This window comes from Oryx dammah, unplaced genomic scaffold (genome assembly GCF_014754425.2).
Source record: "Oryx dammah isolate SB20612 unplaced genomic scaffold, SCBI_Odam_1.1 HiC_scaffold_27, whole genome shotgun sequence".
NCBI lineage: Eukaryota > Metazoa > Chordata > Mammalia > Artiodactyla > Bovidae > Oryx > Oryx dammah.
In genome coordinates, this window is record NW_024070211.1 from 76,723,634 (window position 1) to 76,743,798 (window position 20,165).

General features: G+C 39.1%; 1 protein-coding gene across 1 annotated transcript in view; it reads left to right on the top strand.

The window, feature by feature from the left end:
* Positions 1–20,165, top strand: part of HNMT (histamine N-methyltransferase) — a 42,883-nt gene that overhangs the window by 18,322 nt on the left and 4,396 nt on the right. Inside the window, exons 3-5 of the mRNA XM_040228524.1 lie at positions 8,139–8,246; positions 9,697–9,827; positions 13,476–13,569. Of these exons, the coding sequence (XP_040084458.1) occupies positions 8,139–8,246; positions 9,697–9,827; positions 13,476–13,569 (333 nt within the window). The remainder of the gene's footprint in view (positions 1–8,138; positions 8,247–9,696; positions 9,828–13,475; positions 13,570–20,165) is intronic.

Genomic DNA, 20,165 nt, shown 5'->3' on the forward strand with positions numbered 1-20,165 from the left:
TCTTTATAGCCTCCAACTTTTCCTTTTTTTTTTCTTTTTAATCCAATGACCTTGGATTTTAAGCAAAAAGGCAACATTCCTCTGCTATCTCATTAAGTATATCCTTGAAATTCAGGAAATGAAGAAAAGTTGTCTGGACTCCACCTTTTCCCTATTGCAATGGGAAACCAAGTTCTGTTCATGGACCTGGAGCTGAAGAATGAATTCTAAAAATTTGTAAACATACAGGCAAAGTTAATTTTAAAGGATAGAGATGCAAAACTCTAAGCACAGACACTGAGAAGGGGTGAAGCACCCCAAAAGGTGCAGATAACGGTAGTTTATATCTTTATTAGAATTGATCTGTTTGTATTTGGTTGGTTCGGGGCCAGATGCATGTAATTTCTGACCAATCAGTTTAAATGTTGCAATATCTAGTTTGTCATTTTTATGGCTTTCTTTTTGTTCCCAGTTTCTCAGTTTCCCCAGACATTGTGTTGCCATCCCTTGACCCGTTCTCAAGACTCCAGACCATCATTTAGGGACCAGATGTATGTTTATGAGTTAGTGGTCTACCTGGAGTTCTTTTTCCTTGATAAACTGAACAGCAGTTAATGATTGTCTTGTCCTGGGTCTGAATGTATTATGACCCTCCAGACCAGGGAAGCATTCTTCTGAATGCCTAGAAACTGGAACAAAGAGTTTAGCTTTAGGTTAAAGAAGTGAGATGCTTACTTGAGAAGACAAAAATTGAAATTAAAAAAAGGGAACTGAGGTCTCAAAGTCCTATACTGTCTAACAATTTCTGCCTCAGTATTTTTGAACTTTTTCTTTAAGTTCCACTATCAGAGATTTCAATTATATATCCCTCTTCAAATATAGGCATGATGGGTTTAAAATATGGCCCATATGAAAGCAAGATATAATCACAAAAATATCTGACTGTAAAATTAAGTGAAACACTCAACGTAGGTCAGAAAGGAGACATGGGAAGTCATTCTAAAGTTGTGGCTGATTTGATGGACAGGGTAATGCAAAGGAAAGAGGTTTGCAAGAAGGCAATTTAAAAATTTTAGTTTTCATTTAACTTTCCAAATAAAAAAGTCAGCATATTCTGTTTGATAGAAAGTAACACAGGAGTGAACAGAAGAGAAAAAAAAAAAAACGAAAACCACAAACCAGGCTAATAGAAAATAATTTTTCATTCATGCCAACATGTTAGGATTTCCTAACTTTGCTCAAGCTTCGCTTATTGATAAACTGAGAAAATCAGTTACATCAACATAAAATGCCAAGACTCCAAAATCATTGATTTGCTTTGGAAGTCACAAAAGGAAGTGAGGGTGAGGGAGAAAGAAAAAGGAAGCAAAGGAAGACTGAATATAGGAATAAAGTTGCTTAATCACTATAATTTTCCATTTGTCACGGGAAACTTTGCAGATTTTGTTCCCAAACTAGAAACACACAGCAAGGTTTTATCTAACTAACTGAAACAGCTGTTGGCCTAAAAGCTTAGGATGTCGACAATAAGTAGTCTACAATTGTGAGAATCATCATTAAGTAATAAGAGATCATATTAGAACAGAGATTGACCATAAAATGAACAATGAAATGTTCATTATTTTATTTTTCATCAACAATAAAATGAATAAAGTATTGCTTTATCCCCCTTACCTGTGGTTTTCTGGACCTGAAAGTTAAGATTCCCAGAAGGCTTTGTTATACACAATAAAAGCAGCAGGCTGCTGGCTTCTACATTTCTTCTGTTTACCCCTGAATTTGCTGAGAATTTCCGAATTATTTGATTGAGTCACTTCCAGTTACCTTCCCCCATTCTTTCAGCATAATAATTTGGCTTGTGTGCTCTTTCTTAAAAATTAATTCATTTATTTGTGCTGCACTGGGTCTTCATTGTGGTACACGGGCTTTCTCTACCTGCATTGTGTGGAGGTTTCTCTCTAGTTGTGGTGCATGGGCTTTTCATTGTGGTGGCTTCTTCTTGTTGCAGAACTTGGGCTCCAGAGTGCATAGGTTTCAGTAGTTATAGCATTAGGGCTCAGCCGCCCCAGGACATGTGGAATCTTAGTTCTTGAACCAGGGATCAAACCCATGTCCCCTGCATTGGAAGACATATTTGTAACCACTGGACCACCAGGCAAATCCAGCGTGTTGTGTGCTCTTTAAAAGCATATATAGGGTGATTAATATCTAATATTGGAACACATTCATATTATTATGGCCCCTACTCAGAAGGATTCAGTTGAAAAAGAACAAATGATGTTCTTCCTTTTTTTCCCCCATTGTTTGAATCTCTTACTGCTGGCTTATGGTACTTCCCTGATAACTCAGTTGGTAAAATAATCTGCCTGCAATGCAGGAGACCCCGGTTTGATCCCTGTTGGGAAGATCTGCTGGAGAAGGGATAGGCTACCCACTCCAGTATTCTTGGGCTTCCCTTGTGGCTCAGCTGGTGAAAATCTGCCTGCAATGAGGGAGACCTGGGTTCAGTTCCTGGGTTGGGAAGATCCCCTGGAGAAAGGAAAGGCTACCCACTCCAGTATTTTGGCCTGGAGAATTCCATGGACTGTATAGTCCATGGTGTCACAAAGAGTCAGATACAGCTGAGTGATTTTCACTTTCATTTTCATGGTACTATAGTCTGTTAACCCTTCACATGCTTTTTAGTGATTGATGTTCAAAGTTGCTCGCTTGCTCAGACTAGCATTTGAGTCCTTGATACCCTTTAACAAACTCATTGGAATCAAGCTTTGCTTGTTTTACTTAATTTTACAGTAAGATATTTTTTGTGATTATATCTTGCTTTCATATGGGCCATATTTTAAACACATCATGCCTATATTTGAAAAGGGACATATAATTGAAACCTCTGGCAGTGGAACTTAAGGAAGAATTGAAAGGTTTCAAGTTGATCAGGCCAGCTTTGGAGAAAACTGTCACATAGATTTCTTCATTCTCCACTTTAGCATCCTTCCCCTACTTCCTCCCTACCCTAATCCCCACCTACTCCCATCACCAGTACCTGGGCCATTCATTATACCATTAGACAACCCTCTTTTCCTAGTCAGGCATCTTTTGTTCCTGATTTATCTTCCTCATCTCCTTCCAGCCTGCTCAGTCTTATGACCTATGCCTTTTTTTCACCTGCCATATCTAACCTTGGAAAGGTTCTGTTAATGCCATTTATGCCAAAATATTAAAGACTAGTGTCATTTTCATATGCTAGTCTTGCCAGCACATAAGTATTTTAGTGAAGGTCAACATCATAACTAAGAGAATAAAAGTGCAAAACTTAATTTGGAGGCATTAGTAATAGGGAAAGAAGAGAGATTTTTAAAGAGAGGAACTCAATGACAACAATAAAAATAATGAACAGCCAACATTGATTAGGTGCCAACTCTCTTTTGCAGTGGGCTTTATGTACATTGCTTCATTTAATCCTCACACGCAATAAATTATGTACTATCATTATTGCTGTTTTTCCGACGAGGAAAATACAGTTTGGAGAGAGCAAGCAAATGGCTGAAGGTCGTAATATCAAGTCAGTGGATCAGACAGGGGTGGAATTCAAGTCTATCCAATTTACCACAGTCTCTCTCACATCACCTACAGGCTAAAGTTTCCTCGGGGCAGGTATTTATTTGCTCCTCTTATCATTTGCCTAGTGTAGTGCCTGGCACACTGTAAAATAATCAATGAATCACTGGCACATGAGTGAATGAATAAATATGTATTTTGCCATAACTGCCTTTCCATTTACTTCTGTGGAATCACCTCTTTCTTGGAGGCCTTGCCTTACCTACACATTCTAAAACTAAATTGCCAGCAGTCCCACATATACAATTCCACTTCCTGTCCTCTGCCTGCAATTCCCATTTCCCCAAAAGTCCCCAGGCTAACTTCCACTTACCCTGTAACACAGAGTTCAAGAGTGGTCTGCCATGCAGCTTTCCATCTCTCTGGCCTCTTGTCTTATCCTCTCCATCACCATTTCCTTCCTTCTTCCCTCCATAGCCCACCCGAAGCCAGGGTTTTTTCCATGTCTGTCTCTTCTACGAGAACATGATGTTTTTGAGGGCACATGTCTCATACAATTTTTAGCCTTCTTTTATACCTGATATATTTTATATAATTCCGATCTAGCCTAATTTAGCAATTCTACAGCATACTTTTTCATATTTTAATATCACAGATTGGTATATATCTTCCAGTTGGTGAAATCTTACAATTATAATGGACAGAGTTGTTTTTATTTTATGACTTAGTGATATAAAAGAAGGGTTATTTTTATCCTATAATCAATAGCATCTTAGATTTTACTGTAATACAGTTTGTTTAGTCACTCAGTCGTGTATGACTCACTGGGACCTCATGATCCGCAGCTTGCCAGGCCTCTCTGCCCATCACCAACTCCCGGTGTCCACCCAAATCCATGTCCATTGAGTTGGTGATGCCATCCAACCATCTCATCCTCTGTTGTCCCTTTCTCCTCCTGCCCTCAAACATTCCCAGCCTCAGGGTCTTTTCAAATAAGTCAGCTCTTCGCATCAGGTGGACAAAGTATTGGAGTTTCAGCTTCAGCATCCGTCCTTCCAATGAACACCCAGGACTGATCTCCTTTAGGATGGACTGGTTGCATCTCCTTGCAGTCCAAGGGACTCTCAAGAGTCTTCTCCAACACCACAGTTCAAAAGCATCAGTTCTTTGGTGCTTATCTTTCTTTATAGTCCAACTCTCACATCCATACATGACTACTGGAAAAACCATAGCCTTGACTAGATGGACCTTTGTTGACAAAGTAATGTCTCTGCATTTTAATATGCTGTCTAGGTTTATAACTTTCCTTCCAAGGAGTAAGCGTCTTTTAATTTCATGGCTGCAATCACCATGTGCAGTGATTTTGGAGCCCCCCAAAATAAAGTCTCTCACTGTTTCCATTTTTCCCCATCTATTTGCTATGAACTGATGGGACCAGATGCCATCATCTTCGTTTTCTGAATGTTGAATTTTAAGTCAACTTTTTCACTCTCCTCTTTCACCATGAAGAGCCCCTTTAGTTCTTCTTTGCTTTCTGCCATAAGGGTGGTGTCATCTGCATATCAGAGGTTATTGATATTTCTCCTGGCAATCTTGATTCCAGCTTGTGCTTCTTCCAGCGGAGCATTTCTCATGGTGTACTCTGCATATAAGTTAAATTAGCAGGGTGACAATATACAGCCTTGATGTACTCCTTTTCCTATTTGGAACCAGTCTGTTGTTCCATGTCCAGTTCTAACTGTTGCTTCCTGACGTGCATATAGGTTTCTCAAAAGGCAGGTCAGGTGGTCTGGTACTCCCATCGCTTTCAGAGTTTTCCACAGTTTATTGTGATCCACACAGTCAAAGGCTTTGGCATAGTCAATAAAGCAGAAATAGATGTTTTTCTGGAACTCTCTTGCTTTTTTGATGATCCATCAGATGTTGGCAATTTGATCTCTGGTTCCTCTGTCTTTTCTAAAACCAGCTTGAGTATCGGGAAGTTCATCGTTCATCTATTGCTGAAGCCCGGCTTGGAGAATTTTGAGCATTACTTTACTAGTATGTGAGATGAGTGCAGTTGTGTAATACATTAAAAGGTATTATATAGTTTACCACTTGTTTCAATGACTACACTAAAGCTTTTGACTGTGTAGATCACAACAAACTGTGGAAAATTCTTAAAGATATGCGAATACCAGACGACCTGACCTGCCTCTTGAGAAACCTATAGGCAGATCAGGAAGCAACAGTTAGAATTGGACATGAAACAACAGACTGGTCCCAAATAGGAAAAGGAGTACATCAAGGCTGTATATTGTCACCCTGCTTATTGAACTTCTATGCAGAGTACATCATGGGAAATGCAGGACTGGATGAAGCACAAGCTGGAATCAAGACTGTGAAGAGAAATATCCATAACCTCAGATATGCAGATGACACCACCCTAATGGCAGAAATGAAGAGGAACTAAAGAGCCTCTTGATGAAAGTGAAAGAGGAGAGTGGAAAAGCTGGCTTAAAATGTGACATTCAAAAGATTAAGATCATGACATCTGGTCCCATCACTTCATGGGAAATAGATGGAGAAACAATGGAACAGTGTCAGACTTTATTTTTGGGGCTCCAAAATCACTGCAGGTGGTGACTGCAGCCATGAAATTAAAAGACACTTGCTCCTTGGAAGGAAACCTATGACCAACCTAGAAGGCATACTAAAAAACAGAGACATTACTTTTCCAGAAAAGGTCCATATATTCCAAACTATTTTTGTTTTTTTTCTTTAGTGGTCATGTATGGATGTGAGAGTTGCACTGTAAAGAAAGCTGAGTGCTGAAGAATTGATGCTTTTGAATTGTGGTGTTGGAGAAGGCTCTTGAGAGTCCCTTGTACTGCAAGGAGATCCAACCAGTCCATCCTAAAGGAAATCAGTCCTGAATATTCTTTGGAAGGACTGATGCTGAAGGTGAAACTCCAATACTTTGCCCTGACTCATTTGAAAAGACCCTGATGCTGGGAAAGATTGAAGGCAGGAGGAGAAGGGGACAACAGAGGAGGAGATGGTTGGATGGCATCACTGACTCAATGGATATGAGTTTGATCAAGCTCCAGGAGATTGTGAAGGATAGGGAAGCCTGGTGTGCTGCTGACCAGGGGTTCGCCAAGAGTTGGACAGGACTGAGTGACTAAACAACAATAACAATATGAATGAATGAATGCCAATCATCAGTTCACTTCAGTCGCTCAGTCGTGTCTGACTCTCGGCGACCCCATGAATCGCAGCAGGCCAGGCCTCCCTGTCCATCACCAACTCCCGGAGTTCACTCAGACTCACGTCCATCGAGTCCGTGATGCCATCCAGCCATCTCATCCTCCGTCATCCCCTTCTCCTCCTGCCCAAGATCCCTCCCAGCATCAGAGTCTTTTCCAATGAGTCAACTCTTCGCATGAGGTGGCCAAAGTACTGGAGTTTCAGCTTTCACATCATTCCTTCCAAAGAAATCCCAGGGCTGATCTCCTTCAGAATGGACTGGTTGGATCTCCTTGCAGTCCAAGGGACTCTCAAGAGTCTTCTCCAACACCACAGTTCAAATGCATCAATTCTTTGGCGCTCAGCCTTCTTCACAGTCCAACTCTCATATCCATACATGACTACTGGAAAAACCATAGCCTTGACTAGACAGACCTTAGTCAGCAAAGTAATGTCTCTGCTTTTGAATATGCTATCTAGGTTGGTCATAACTTTTCTTCCAAGGAGGAAGCGTCTTTTAATTTCATGGCTGCAGTCACCATCTGCAGTGATTTTGGAGCCCCCAAAAATAAAGTCTGACACTGTTTCCACTGTTTCCCCATCTGTTTCCCATGAAGAGATGGGACCGGATGCCATGATCTTCGTTTTCTGAATGTTGAGCTTTAAGCCAACTTTTTCACTCTCCTCTTTCACTTTCATCAAGAGGCTTTTGAGTTCCTCTTCACTTTCTGCCATAAGGGTGGTGTCATCTGCGTATCTGAGGTTATTGATATTTCTCCCGGCAATCTTGATTCCAGCTTGTGCTTCTTCCAGCCCAGCGTTTCTCATGATGTACTCTGCATAGAAGTTAAATGAGCAGGGTGACAATATACAGCCTTGACGTACTCCTTTTCCTATTATGGCAATCATGCTGCTGCTGCTGCTGCTAAGTCGCTTCAGTCGTGTCTGACTCTGTGCAACCCCATAGATGGCAGCCCACCAGGCTCCTCTGTCCCTGGATTCTCCAGGCAAGAATACTGGAGTGGGTTGCCATTTCCTTCTCCAATGCATGAAAGTGAAAGTGAAGTCACTCAGTCATGTCCTATTCCTAGGGACCTCATGGACTGCAGCCCACCAGGTTCCTCTATCCATGGGATTTTCCAGGCAAGAGTACTGGAGTGGGTTGCCATTGCCTTCTCTATAACCCTCCTCAAAACACATTTTTAACCTAGTTGTTCTTCATCATAGATATTGTGTCAGAGCAACAGCTGAGTATTCTACTTTATTTATGCTGGACTGTCCTAGAGATAGTAAAGTAGTTGAAATTATTCTTTTCTATTCTATTCTATTCTTTTCTTTCTGGGCCAAGGTGAACTTTCTATATGCTTTTCTTCTAGGTGAAATTGATCTTCAAATTCTCTCCAAAGTGCAAGCTCAGTACCCAGGAGTTCATATCATCAATGAAGTTGTTGAACCAAGTGCTGAACAAATCGCCAAGTACAAAGGTACTTTGTAACCCACGATGTGTGTGTGTGCGCACTCAGTTGCTTATGGTGCTGTATATAAAATCCTATTTTGAAAGGCTTGTCATCCCTCATGCATCCTTTCAGTCACTAACAACATGGTTACTGTGGTACATTCTTTGTAAGCTTATTGAGAGAAGAACCTAGTTACTTTCTTGGCATGCATGACTTAAACACCTCAGATTATAAACAGTAACTAGAATCCTTTTTTTTTTTTTTTTTTTTACTGTCTCTCCATCCATTCCCTGGTCATCAACCATTATTTTTGCTGTTTATTTTAGAGACAGTCATTAATTCATTCAGAAGTATTTAAACAGAAACCTTACGCTAAAAGCTTATGTGTAATTGTTAACAGCAAGAATCAGCAAACTTTTCTCTGAAAAGGGCCAAATAATAAGTATTTTAGACTTAGGCCACCTGTTCAGTCACTAAGTCATGTCTGACTCTGTGATCCCATGGACTGCAGCACACCAGGCTCCTCTGTCCTCCACCATCTCCCAGAGTTTGCTCAAATTCATGTCCACTGAGTTGGTGATGCTATCTAACCATCTAATCCACATGATCCCTGTCACAACTAATTAGCTCTGCCACTGAACACCAAAAGCAGCCAGAGACAATCCATACACTAACAAGTGTGGCTATGTCACAATAAAATTTTACTTATAAACATTAAATTTGAATTTTATATCATTTTTACCTATCATGAAGTATTATTCTTCTTTTGATTTTGTTCAACCATTTAACAGTTTAATGGCACAAAATATGAAGGACAGGAGCATGAAGTCGGGAAGAAGAGTAATGTATATTTTTAGCTTGCAGTCTATTTAAAAATAGGTAGTAAGACAGATATGGTCCCTGCCACAGTTTACTGATTCCTGAGTTATAGAATCATATCACCTGTTTTATGTCAATTCTCCACTGATAAAATCTACCAGTTGATTTCCCATTAACACTTGAGATAATGTGCCTATACACAGCTTCCCTGGTGACTCAGTGGTAAAGAATATCCTCCTGCAGTGCAGAAGAAGCAGGGTCAGTCCCCGGCTCAGGAAGATCCCCTGGAGAAGGGAATGGCAACCTGCTCCAGTATTCTTGCCTGGGAAATCCCATGGACAGAGGAGCCTGGTGGGCTACAGTCCATGGTATCGCAAAAGAGTCGCATGTGACTTAGCAACTAAACAACAGTATTGACTGTGTCTGATCAGTATTCTCATAATTATTTCTTATTGGCTTTTTAGTTATCTCTAATTTCATTTAATGCTAGAGGAAAAACTAGGATGAACTCTCTGGTCTTCTGGAGCTGCATAAAAAAGAAAAATGTGCTTTATATCTGTTGTGTATATAATATTGATTGCATTAAAAGTCTAAATGGAAATGGGTTCCAAATCTGCAATTAAAATTGATGGTGAGCCACCTTTTCTCCATATTTTAGAGCTTGTAGCCAAGACATCAAACCTTGAGAACATAAAGTTTGCTTGGCATAAGGAGACATCATCTGAATATCAAAATAGAATGATGGAGAAAAAAGAACTTCAGAGGTGGGACTTTATTCATATGATTCAGGTAAGAAATATTTATTGTTATATACTCTCAGAAAAAAAGATTTTTCTGAAATATTTCAGAGTAATATTCTAACTTTTAAAAGAAAAATGAAAATCTGATTTCTGATTTTATAAGTGAACATTATCTGTCCAAACTGAGAATGGACCAACATCCCAGAGTTTTTCTGAATCCTCTTGCTTTTGCCTTCTGTTCAGGACCTGGCTAGTGTGTATGCGACAAAGGGGCAGGCTGGCTGATTCCTCAGGTCAACAAAGTATTACTGACATCAGTCTTTCTGCCAGAATGTATTTCCATGGTCCAGCATTAACAGTGTATTTCTTGTAAAGGGAGTGCCTCTTCAGTAGATGATATGGGGACATATTTCCAGAGGTCACTGATGTATCTGAATAGGATATAGGTGTATAGGCTTTGGGTGTTGGCTACCATTAGAAGATGTACATGTTTTAGAAAAACCATGATGAACAAGATGCTTTTTGCTTTCTATAGTCTACAAGTACAGTAATCCCAAAGGAGTAAACTTTTTGTAGACTTTTTAAAAATTGAAATATAACTGATTTACAATGCTGTGCCAATCTCTGCTGTATAGTAAAGTGACTCACTTATACACCTATAGACATTCTTATTTTTATATTCTTTTCCATTGTGGTTTATCACAGGATACTGAATGTAGTTCCATGCTATATGTTTGGACCTTGTTGATTATCAGTTCTAAATGTCTTAATAATAGCCTGTATCTACCAACCCCAAACTCCCAGTCCATCCCTGTCCCTCCCCACCTCCCCCTTGGCAACCACAAGTCTGGTGTCTGTGTCTATGAGTCTGTTTCTGTTTTGTAGACAGGCTTATTTGTGCCATATTTTAGATTCCACATGTAAGTGATGTTATATGGTATTTGTCTTTCTCTTTCTGACCTACTTCAGTTAGTATGATAATCTCCTGGTCCATCCATGTTGCTGCAAATAGCCTTATTTCATTCTTTTTTATGGCTGAGCAGCATTCCATTGTATACATGTACCACATCTTCTTTATCCATTTGTCTGTTGATAGACGTTTAGGTTATTTCCATGTTTTGGCTGTTGTAAACAGTGCTACTGTGAATGTAGGGGTGCGTGTATCTTTTTGAGTTATAGTTTTGTCCAGGTATATTCCCAGGAATGGGACTGTTGGATCATATGGTAACTCTATTTTTAGTTTTCTGAGGAACCTCAATATTTTCCATAGTGGTTGTATCAACAGTGCCCTCCTGCAGGGGATCTTCCCAACCCAGGGACTGAACTCAGGTCTCCTGCATTACAGGTGGATTCTTTACCATCTGAGCCACCAGGGAAGCCTGAGAATACTGGGATGGGTAGCCTATCCCTTCTCTAGGGGATCTTCCCGACCCAAGAATCAAACTGGGATTTCCTGCATTGCATGTGAATTTTTTACCAACTGAGCTACCAGGGAAGCAATCGCACTACTGTGCATATACCCAGAGAAAACCATAATTAAGAAAGATACATGCACCCCAGCGTTCATATCAGCACTATAGAGACAGAGGTGTTGAGAACAAATATATGGACATCAAGGGAAAAAGGGGTGAGTGAGATGAATTGAGAGATTGGGACTGACACATTTACACTACTGATACTATGTATAAAAGCTAACTAATGAAAACCTACTGTATAGCACAGGGAACTCTGCTTAATACACTGTGGTGACCTGAATAGGAAGGAAATCTGAAAGGGAGGGCATATATGTATACGTATGTCTGATTGATTTTGCTGTACAGTAGAAACTAACACAACACTGTAAAGCAATTATACTCCAAAAAAATTAATTTAAAAAACAAAAAAGCCTCCCTTTATCAAAAGCCAATCCCTTCACATATGCTCTGAATCCCATTCCTCACTTGTTATAAAATGTTGCAGCTTCAGAGATCATTCTCGTCTCTCTCAAAACCTCCACATTTGTTCTTTCTTATCTCTGCTTCCTCGGCACTACTACTGTCTTCCTCTCTGTCGACTCTGCATTTTTCTGTTATGTCTCTGTCTCTTCATTGCTCCTTACAGCCCTAACATTCTCATGGCATCTTTCAACTTAATATTCACAGTCAACTGCAGAGAATCTGTGTCTATTAGGTCAAATTTCAGAGCATCTGCTATGATCAGCCTCCTCTTTTTGAGCTAGGTCATGTCAAGGATTATTAGCGATCTTGTGGACTAGCTACATCTGGATGCCTGTCTATATGGTCCCTGTGGTGAACAGCATGGAGTGACATGATACTAGATATGGCCTCTGAGACCGCACAGGCCATGTGCAGGTCCCTTGTATTTCATTGATTCATGTGAGGGAGGCATAGCTCAGGTTATTTTTGCTTTATGCAATAAATTCTATCATGCGTGTGTACATGCTTATCATGCTCAGCTCTCTGTGATCCCATAGAGCTTGCCATGCTCCTCTGTCCATGGAATTCTCCAGGCAAAACTACTGTAGAGGGTTGTCATTTCCTACTCCAGGGGATCTTCCCAACCCAGGGATTGAACCCATGTCTCTTGCATTTCCTGCACTGGCAGGTGGATTCTTTACCACTGTGCCACCTGGGAAGCCCATAAAAAATTGAATAAAATATTGAATTCTTGTCTAAAAGAGTAGAAGATGAGACATAAAAAGTAAGTGTCTAGGTGAGGTAGATTCCAGGGCTATAAGCCCTCAGGGAAAAATTTCCATTGCCCATGTATAATTCCAGGCTCTATCTGTGTTAGGTGGAAAGACCTCTCCCTGCAGTTCACCAGAGATTGTTTATCAGAGTTATTTAAAATGAGTGATGATTTGGGAGAATGGCATTGAAACATGTATAATAACATGTAAGAATCGAAATACCAGTCTATGTCTGATGCAGGATATGACACGCTTGGGGCTGACGCGCGGGGATGACCCAGAGAGATGTTGTGGGGAGGGGGGTGGGAGGGGGGTTCATGTTTGGGAACGCATGTACACCTGTGGTGGATTCATGTCAATCTATGCCAAAACCAATACAGAATTGTAAAGTAAAAATTAAAAATAAATAAATAAATTAAAAAAAAAAAAAATAAATAAAATGAGTGACTGACACCTATCCCCTTGTGATGATGCTGTAAACTTAGGCTTTATCCAGTCCATTTTCCTAGAGAATCTGTCAACATCAAAGCTTGTCGCATTTTCTGTGATTTAAAAAAAAAGCATTGGTGAGCATATGGTAAAGCTAGAGCAAAGGGCTTAATTTTGAAGCAACGTTCCATGAAATGGAATGTTTTTATGGTGCCAGCACCATTTTCTCCCAGAAGAACTACAATTCACAAAATATAGAGAAAGCACAGAATCAATGCCCCCATGTGGAGTAGAGACTGTCTGAAGCTATAAATGTCTGTTACTGAAGAGAGAAAGAGAAAATTTTAAACTATTTGATTCTTGTTGAGTAAATACCATAGTTTTCACTATCCCCAAATATTTTCTCTCATTATTATTCTATCTCTCCATATAACATCTTTAACTTCTAAATTTCTTACATGTTTTGTTGAGTAAAAACCCACTCAACTTGAAAATCAAATCTTCTAGTGAGTATCTAGTCTGAGCAACAAAGACATTGACATAGAAAAGTGCCTCATTTCTCTTTTCCTTCATTTCTAGATGCTGTATTATGTTAAAGACATCCCAGCTACCCTGAAATTCTTCCATAGTCTCTTGGCTACCAATGCTAAGATTCTCATTATTCTTGTGTCAGGTAAGTTATTTTCCTTCCACCTAAATTTTAAAAAACCAATAGTTCGTGTGTTTGAATGCTGATGGTATATTTCATCTTCATTATGAAATTCTTGACCTGGCTTATGGTCATAGTCAATTAATTAACACAGTATTAGGAAAGTCCTTCAAACTTTCAATTTAGGATTTCCAGTGGAAATAAATATCTGTTTCTTCTTCCTCTTGAGAAAGTATATCTTTGTTGTTCATATATAAATTATTTTTATATAACATATAGCAAATACAACTGATAGGAATTGTTTGGAGGAGACTAAAAATAGAAAATATTTCTGTCTACCTCCTTTGTCCCTTAAATGTCTCTTTCCCTTCTGTGATGTTTAAATAAAGGTTGAATATTTGTGACACTGTCCTATTTGATTAATTTGCCTTTCTAGAGCCACTGTCAATGTTGTTCATTATAGGTTTTCTCAAATAACTATCGAAAATAGCTAATGATTCACTTGTTTGGTTTTGTGTTGTTGTGTTATTTTCCAAAGACAGCATTTGATCATACCTTGTTTCCAATGATACAGTTATCACACAGGGAACCTAAATAAACAGATTAGCAAATAAAACACTGACACTGTTGAATTCATTAATTCACTACTTCATTCAGCAGTCTTTATGGACTGTTCACCCAGTGCTATTCAGGTTGACTCTAGATATACAGCAGTTTCTATCTTCCTAAATTTATACCAGACCCTATAATCAAAAACCCCATCATAACATTCATTTATTCCTAAATATGAGGAATGGCTTTAAGGATGGCAAACACAGTTGATGCCTATAATCCTAGCTTTGAATTTATGTGGGATTTTGGCAAATGAAAGTTCCTGTACACAACCTCTTCTGCAAGGGAACATTTGATATACCATTTTTATCCCAAGTTAGTTAAAAATACTCATTTATGTGAGAAAGTTCTATCTTCCCATTTAGGAGGGCTTATGTAAACGGGATGCTTCCTACTAACCTCTCTCCAAACGAGGACACTTGGATAAAGCACTTTGAACATTTAGGAATACAAAAGTAAATTTGGTTATCAACACTGAATTGATAACTCAGTCTATTCTTGATAATCTGTATCAATAATACAGCAAGTGTTGCAGACAGAAATAACAGTTCATCCAGCAGTCATATATGTCTGATTTTAAAATATATTCCACATCAAATGAAGATCCACTTCATTTATATTTAGTTTATCCTTAAATATTTTCAGAAGTTACGTATTTGAGTATCAGAAGGGAGCTCTTTTGTGAATATATACCTACCAATAGGAAAAAAACAGCCTAGGCTTTACAAAGTAGCACGAGTGTCTACAAGCAACTGAGAATTGACTTAGTGCTCTTATGGATACAGTATTTTGCTGGCTACATCATGACTACAGTTACTAGAATCGAAAACCAGTTAGCTTTCATCAAAAAAGTATTTTGAGTCAAAAATTATTCACTCTGCATTTGATGATAGAAATATTTTACTAACTTTTTCAGTACAGAGCTTACAGTTCTTCATGACTGCACACAGTGTGGGAGGCAGGTGTCGCAGAGAGGAAAAGATTGTTAACAGATAATCCTTTTAGCTCAGTGCTTTTTCTAAGATACCAACTCTTCACTTTTCCCTTTCACCCCTTCTTACTTGTTACATAAAGCAGATTAACTCCCCTTTGCTCTTCCTCTCTGACCTAGATAAATCTGTTCACCTATAAACCTATCTTAACAATAATGTATTTCTTTGAGAAAAATTGTATCAGCCCCTTGGTGTAAGGAAGTAGCTAAAGTCTCCCTTTTTAAAAAGAGCAGTAATTGCCTTGTTGCATTAAAAAAGCTGATACAAATATATATGGGTCAGCTTTTAGAAACATAAATTATGGTCAATTTCCAACAATGGAAACAAATTTAGTCACAAGAAGATTTGTCTTATATCATTGTCAATTAACATGTATAAAATCGATCCATATTGTCATTAGTAACTTTTTCATTTCAGGCTGCTGCTGCTAAGTCACTTAAGTCGTGTCCGACTCTGTGCGACCCCATAGACGGCAGCCCACCAGGCTCCCCCGTCCCTGGGATTCTCCAGACAAGAACACTGGAGTGGGTTGCCATTTCCTTCTCCAATGCATGAAAGTGAAAAGTGAAAGTGAAGTCGCTCAGTCGTATCCGACTCTTAGCTACCTCATGGACTGCAGCCTACCAGGCTCCTCCATCCATGGGATATCACTACAAATCCCTATGAGCCAGACCAGTCTGCTAACCTGTGGATAGTAGACAGGTGTGAGGAAACTCCCCAAGTTATCTGAGGTACCTGATCAACTTCTTATCTCATTCCTATTTAATAAAACCCATTATCCTAAACTGCCTTCTCAGCCCAAACTATAATTCTTGAAACCCCATTCTCCATACTTGCCCAATGAAAACCTGCCTTAAACTTGACTATTACCTTAAAACTTCGAAGACCTACACCAAAATGGTTCACACAAGGCTCTGTTTTTACTTAGGTTGTTGAGGTCACTTTATAAATGGAATTTGGTCATTATTACCTAGAAGTGGCTCTGGCTTGGTGGTAAAGAATCTTCCTGCCAATGCAGGAGACCCAGATTCAATATTGGGTTGACGAGATCCCTTGGAAAAGGAAATGACAACCCACTCCAGTATTCTTGCCAGGGAAATTCTATGGACAAGAGGAGCCTGGCAGGCTACAGTTCATGGGGGGGCAAAAGAGTCAGACATGGCTTAGTGACTAAACAACAACAACCTAGAAGTGAAGAAGCTTGTTTGTATATTTCCTTTGTTTCAGCAATATTGTCATCCATAGCCTCATGGCAATATAGCAACTGAGTGCTCCTTACAAACAGACTCAGAAGCCTAGCACTAGTTACTCAATTAAATTTCCACAAGTACTCAGCGAGCTAGTATCTCAGCAAGGCACATAATGGTATGTCTGGATTAACATGTTACTCTAAAGTCGCCTTAAATATGCGCCATAGCTAAGGTTTCTGCCTGTCCATCCCAGTTAGACAGTGACCCGTAAATGAACTGATGTGTTGTCTCTCTGAATAAACTGAATACTCAGTTATTTGATATGGAAACCCATTTTTGCAATTTATTTGATTGTAAGATAATGAAATATGGGATCTGTTTCTAGACTTAATTATTCAGGGCACCTAGCTTGGTTAAGGTGACAGGTGTATTCAGCATATTCAAAATATAGCTTGTAGTCTTGGTCTCAGGCTGTCTGAACAGGATAGCTACTGTGCAGATTTGGTTCATTCAGCTTTTTTTGAGCTCCTCTAATCCATCATTAGGTAGACATAAATTTGAGCAAACTCCAGGAGATAGTGGAGGACAGAGGAGCCTGGCATGCTACAGTCCATGAAGTCGCATAAGAGTTGTCCTTGACTTAATGACTGAACAATAACTGTTCATCACTGCTAGGCTCTGAGGTTGCAAAGATGACTATTATTCCTCCTCTGCCTTTGATAGAAGGCGATGGCACCCCACTCCAGTATTCTTGCCTGGAAAATCCCATGGACAGAGGAGCCTGGTACGCTGTGGTCCATGGGGTTGCGAAGAGTCGGACACGACTGAGCGACTTCCCTTTCACTTTTTTAAAAAAATTTATTTATTTATTAAAAATTTTATTTTATTTATTTATTTTTTTATGCCCAACAGTGGGATTGCTGGGTCATAAGGCAGTTCTATTTGCAATTTTTTAAGGAATCTCCACACTGTTCTCCATAGTGGCTATACTAGTTTGCATTCCCACCAATTCATGCATTGGAGAAGGAAATGGCAACCCACTCCAGTGTTCTTGCCTGGAGAATCCCAGGGACGGGGGAGCCTGGTGGGCTGCCGTCTATGGGGTCACACACAGTCAGACACGACTGAAGTGACTTAGCAGCAGCAGCCTTTGATAGACTTCTCATCCAATGGAGGACTGAGAGGTGTAAACACTTTCAGCAGTGTGCTTGTTTCCTATCAGAGGCAAATGGGGAGTTTTTAAGGAGAGTTCCTGAAGAGCAGGAGTTCTGCTCTCTAGTCCCAGATTTTTGCAAAACCCTTGGCACCTAGAAGAACACACCCAGTGAATGTATTTGAATTGAAAAATGAAAGTGTTAGTAGCTAAGTAGTGTCTGAGTCATTTGTGACTCCATGGACTGTAGCCCACCAGGCTCCTGTGTCCATGGGATTTCCCAGGCAAGAATACTGCAGTAGGTAGCCATTCCCTTCTCCAGGGGATCTTCCCAACCCAGGGGTCAAAATGAATAATTATTTATTATTTCTTTTTTACAATATCCTAACTACAACTGATTCTGAATGTCCATCCAAAAAAAAAAAGAGAGAGAGAGACCATGTTTTAGCTAGGGAATATAGAGAGTGCTAGAGATTTGGAGATGGACTTAATAAAAAGGAATAAAAGGCTCAATAAAGAAGATACACGTATTCACACACAAACAGTGCATGCTGAAAGAGGCATACAAAAGAACAGAAGAGTAGGCAAGTGAAACTAATTAGGAAAAGGAAGAGAAATTATATTCAGAATTAAATGACTGTTTTACTGGTCAGCCTATTTGAATATATGGTGCTTGAGGGAACAGAAGCTTTCCTCTGGTTCCAAAGAATCCACTGAAGAATTAGCCCATATGAGTAAACAGTCATTTATTCATAACAAACAGAAGTTTCTGATTATAGAGACAAAAGATCTGATTTGGGGATGAAAAAGAAGAGAAATAAGAAGAGGTAGATTTTTAAAATGAGTATCCCACACTAAAATAAAGTCAGTGGCACGTTTTTCTGCAAATGTAGTAGCCAGACATTAGTTGAGAGAGTTGCTATTGATCATTAAAATGCAACTTATCTGGTTAAGGGAGATCAGTGACGTTTTCTTTGCTGACCTCTTCTTATTTGACTAAGGAAGGAGGCAAATCATAGTGTGTTATTTTTAATACAGTGTGTTGGGGGGAAGGACCTGGTTTATATCATGTTGAATACAAAAGTAACACCATATGTTGTGCCCACCGAGAGCTATTATGATAATGTATCAGTCAGAAAGTGTCTAATTGCTCAGCTTAGAAATGGCACTGAGTCACCAAACACTGATACCAGCAAATCCTCTGCAATTAGTGTTTGGCTCTTTTTTCTCTGCCAGGTTTAAAAAATAATAATGATAATGCTAACAGAGCCTCTCACCCCCTGAAATATTTATTTTCTTATAAAGTCTTATTTGTAGGCAAATTCTTATTTGGGCAGACAATCACTGTCTTTGGAATGAAAAATGTTTTTAATACATACTCACGACCCTGATTTTTTTTCATTGAACTGAGGTTTCTTATTTTCTAATTTTTCTGCTTCATTCCAATTCTACCTTCTCCTAAAGCTTAGCCTGCAGTTATCACTCTCTTCTGCAATATTACTGGAACATCAGACCACTCTTAATGCACTGTATCCACTGTATATATAACAGCCCAGTATTACATGCTTATATTAGAAGGTCCATAAAATTGTCTCTTGTTTTAATTTTTATTTTATTATAGATTTTTGAATAGCAAGTTTTTTTTTTCACAGTCTCAAGGTTAAACCAGTGGAAATATCAAATTAATTCCATTTAATGTTCATTTATTTTCTAAGTACATATTACACATCTGCTATGTGCTTACCATTGTGCCATGATTCACATCAATTATATTATTTAATAGTCGCAGTTACAACAAGTATAGTTATCTCTGTCTTAGAGATAAGAAACCAGAGATTCTGAAAGACTGCATAACAAACCTCATGTCATTCATGAAGAGCCAGAGGAACAATCCAACCTCTCTCCCTCAGATTCTGTATCTCTTAGCTGCTACACTGGGCCAGATTTTCAATTAAATGCATCATACACTGCTAATATACCTTCTAAAGCTGGGGACAAAATTTTTAAACTCAACTGAGGTGTTGTAGTCCAAGGCAGCATCTTATAAGTGTATAGACTTGAGGGGCTATCTCCCCTTTGGTTTGAGTAAACTATCATTGTATTTGCTGTGCTCTTTCTTCCGTTTCAGTTTTTACTCAGACCCTCTCCTCTGAACCAGACTAATGTAGACAATTGCCTTCCTCTTATCACAATCTGAATGTCCAAGAGATAGCTCAACTTTTATACTTCCAAAACAAGATGCCTGCTAAAACATTGAAAAATGTTCCTCCTTCATTGTTCCCATTTCTAATGGCAGTTCTCTCTTTTCAGATGTTTGGGGCAAAATCACTGGGGTCATCACTGATTCTTTTCTTTCTTTCACTATCCAAATTGTTATTGCTAACAATATACAAGTCATTAGCAAATGGCATTGGCTCTAGGAGTGTAATATATAATGTGTGTGTGTGTATACATATATATATATATATATATGTATGAAGCAACCATTTCTCATTGTTTCCAATCTTGCTGTTTCAACTTACCATCACCTATCACCCAGATTTTTGCTTTCTTACTGTTCTTCCTGCTTCTGTCCTTATGTCTCTGTTCTCATCTGTGTCGCCAGAGTGACCTTAAGAAAATGTAAATCAGGTCAAGTCATGCTAATGCTATGTCATCTGATATGTAAGTCAC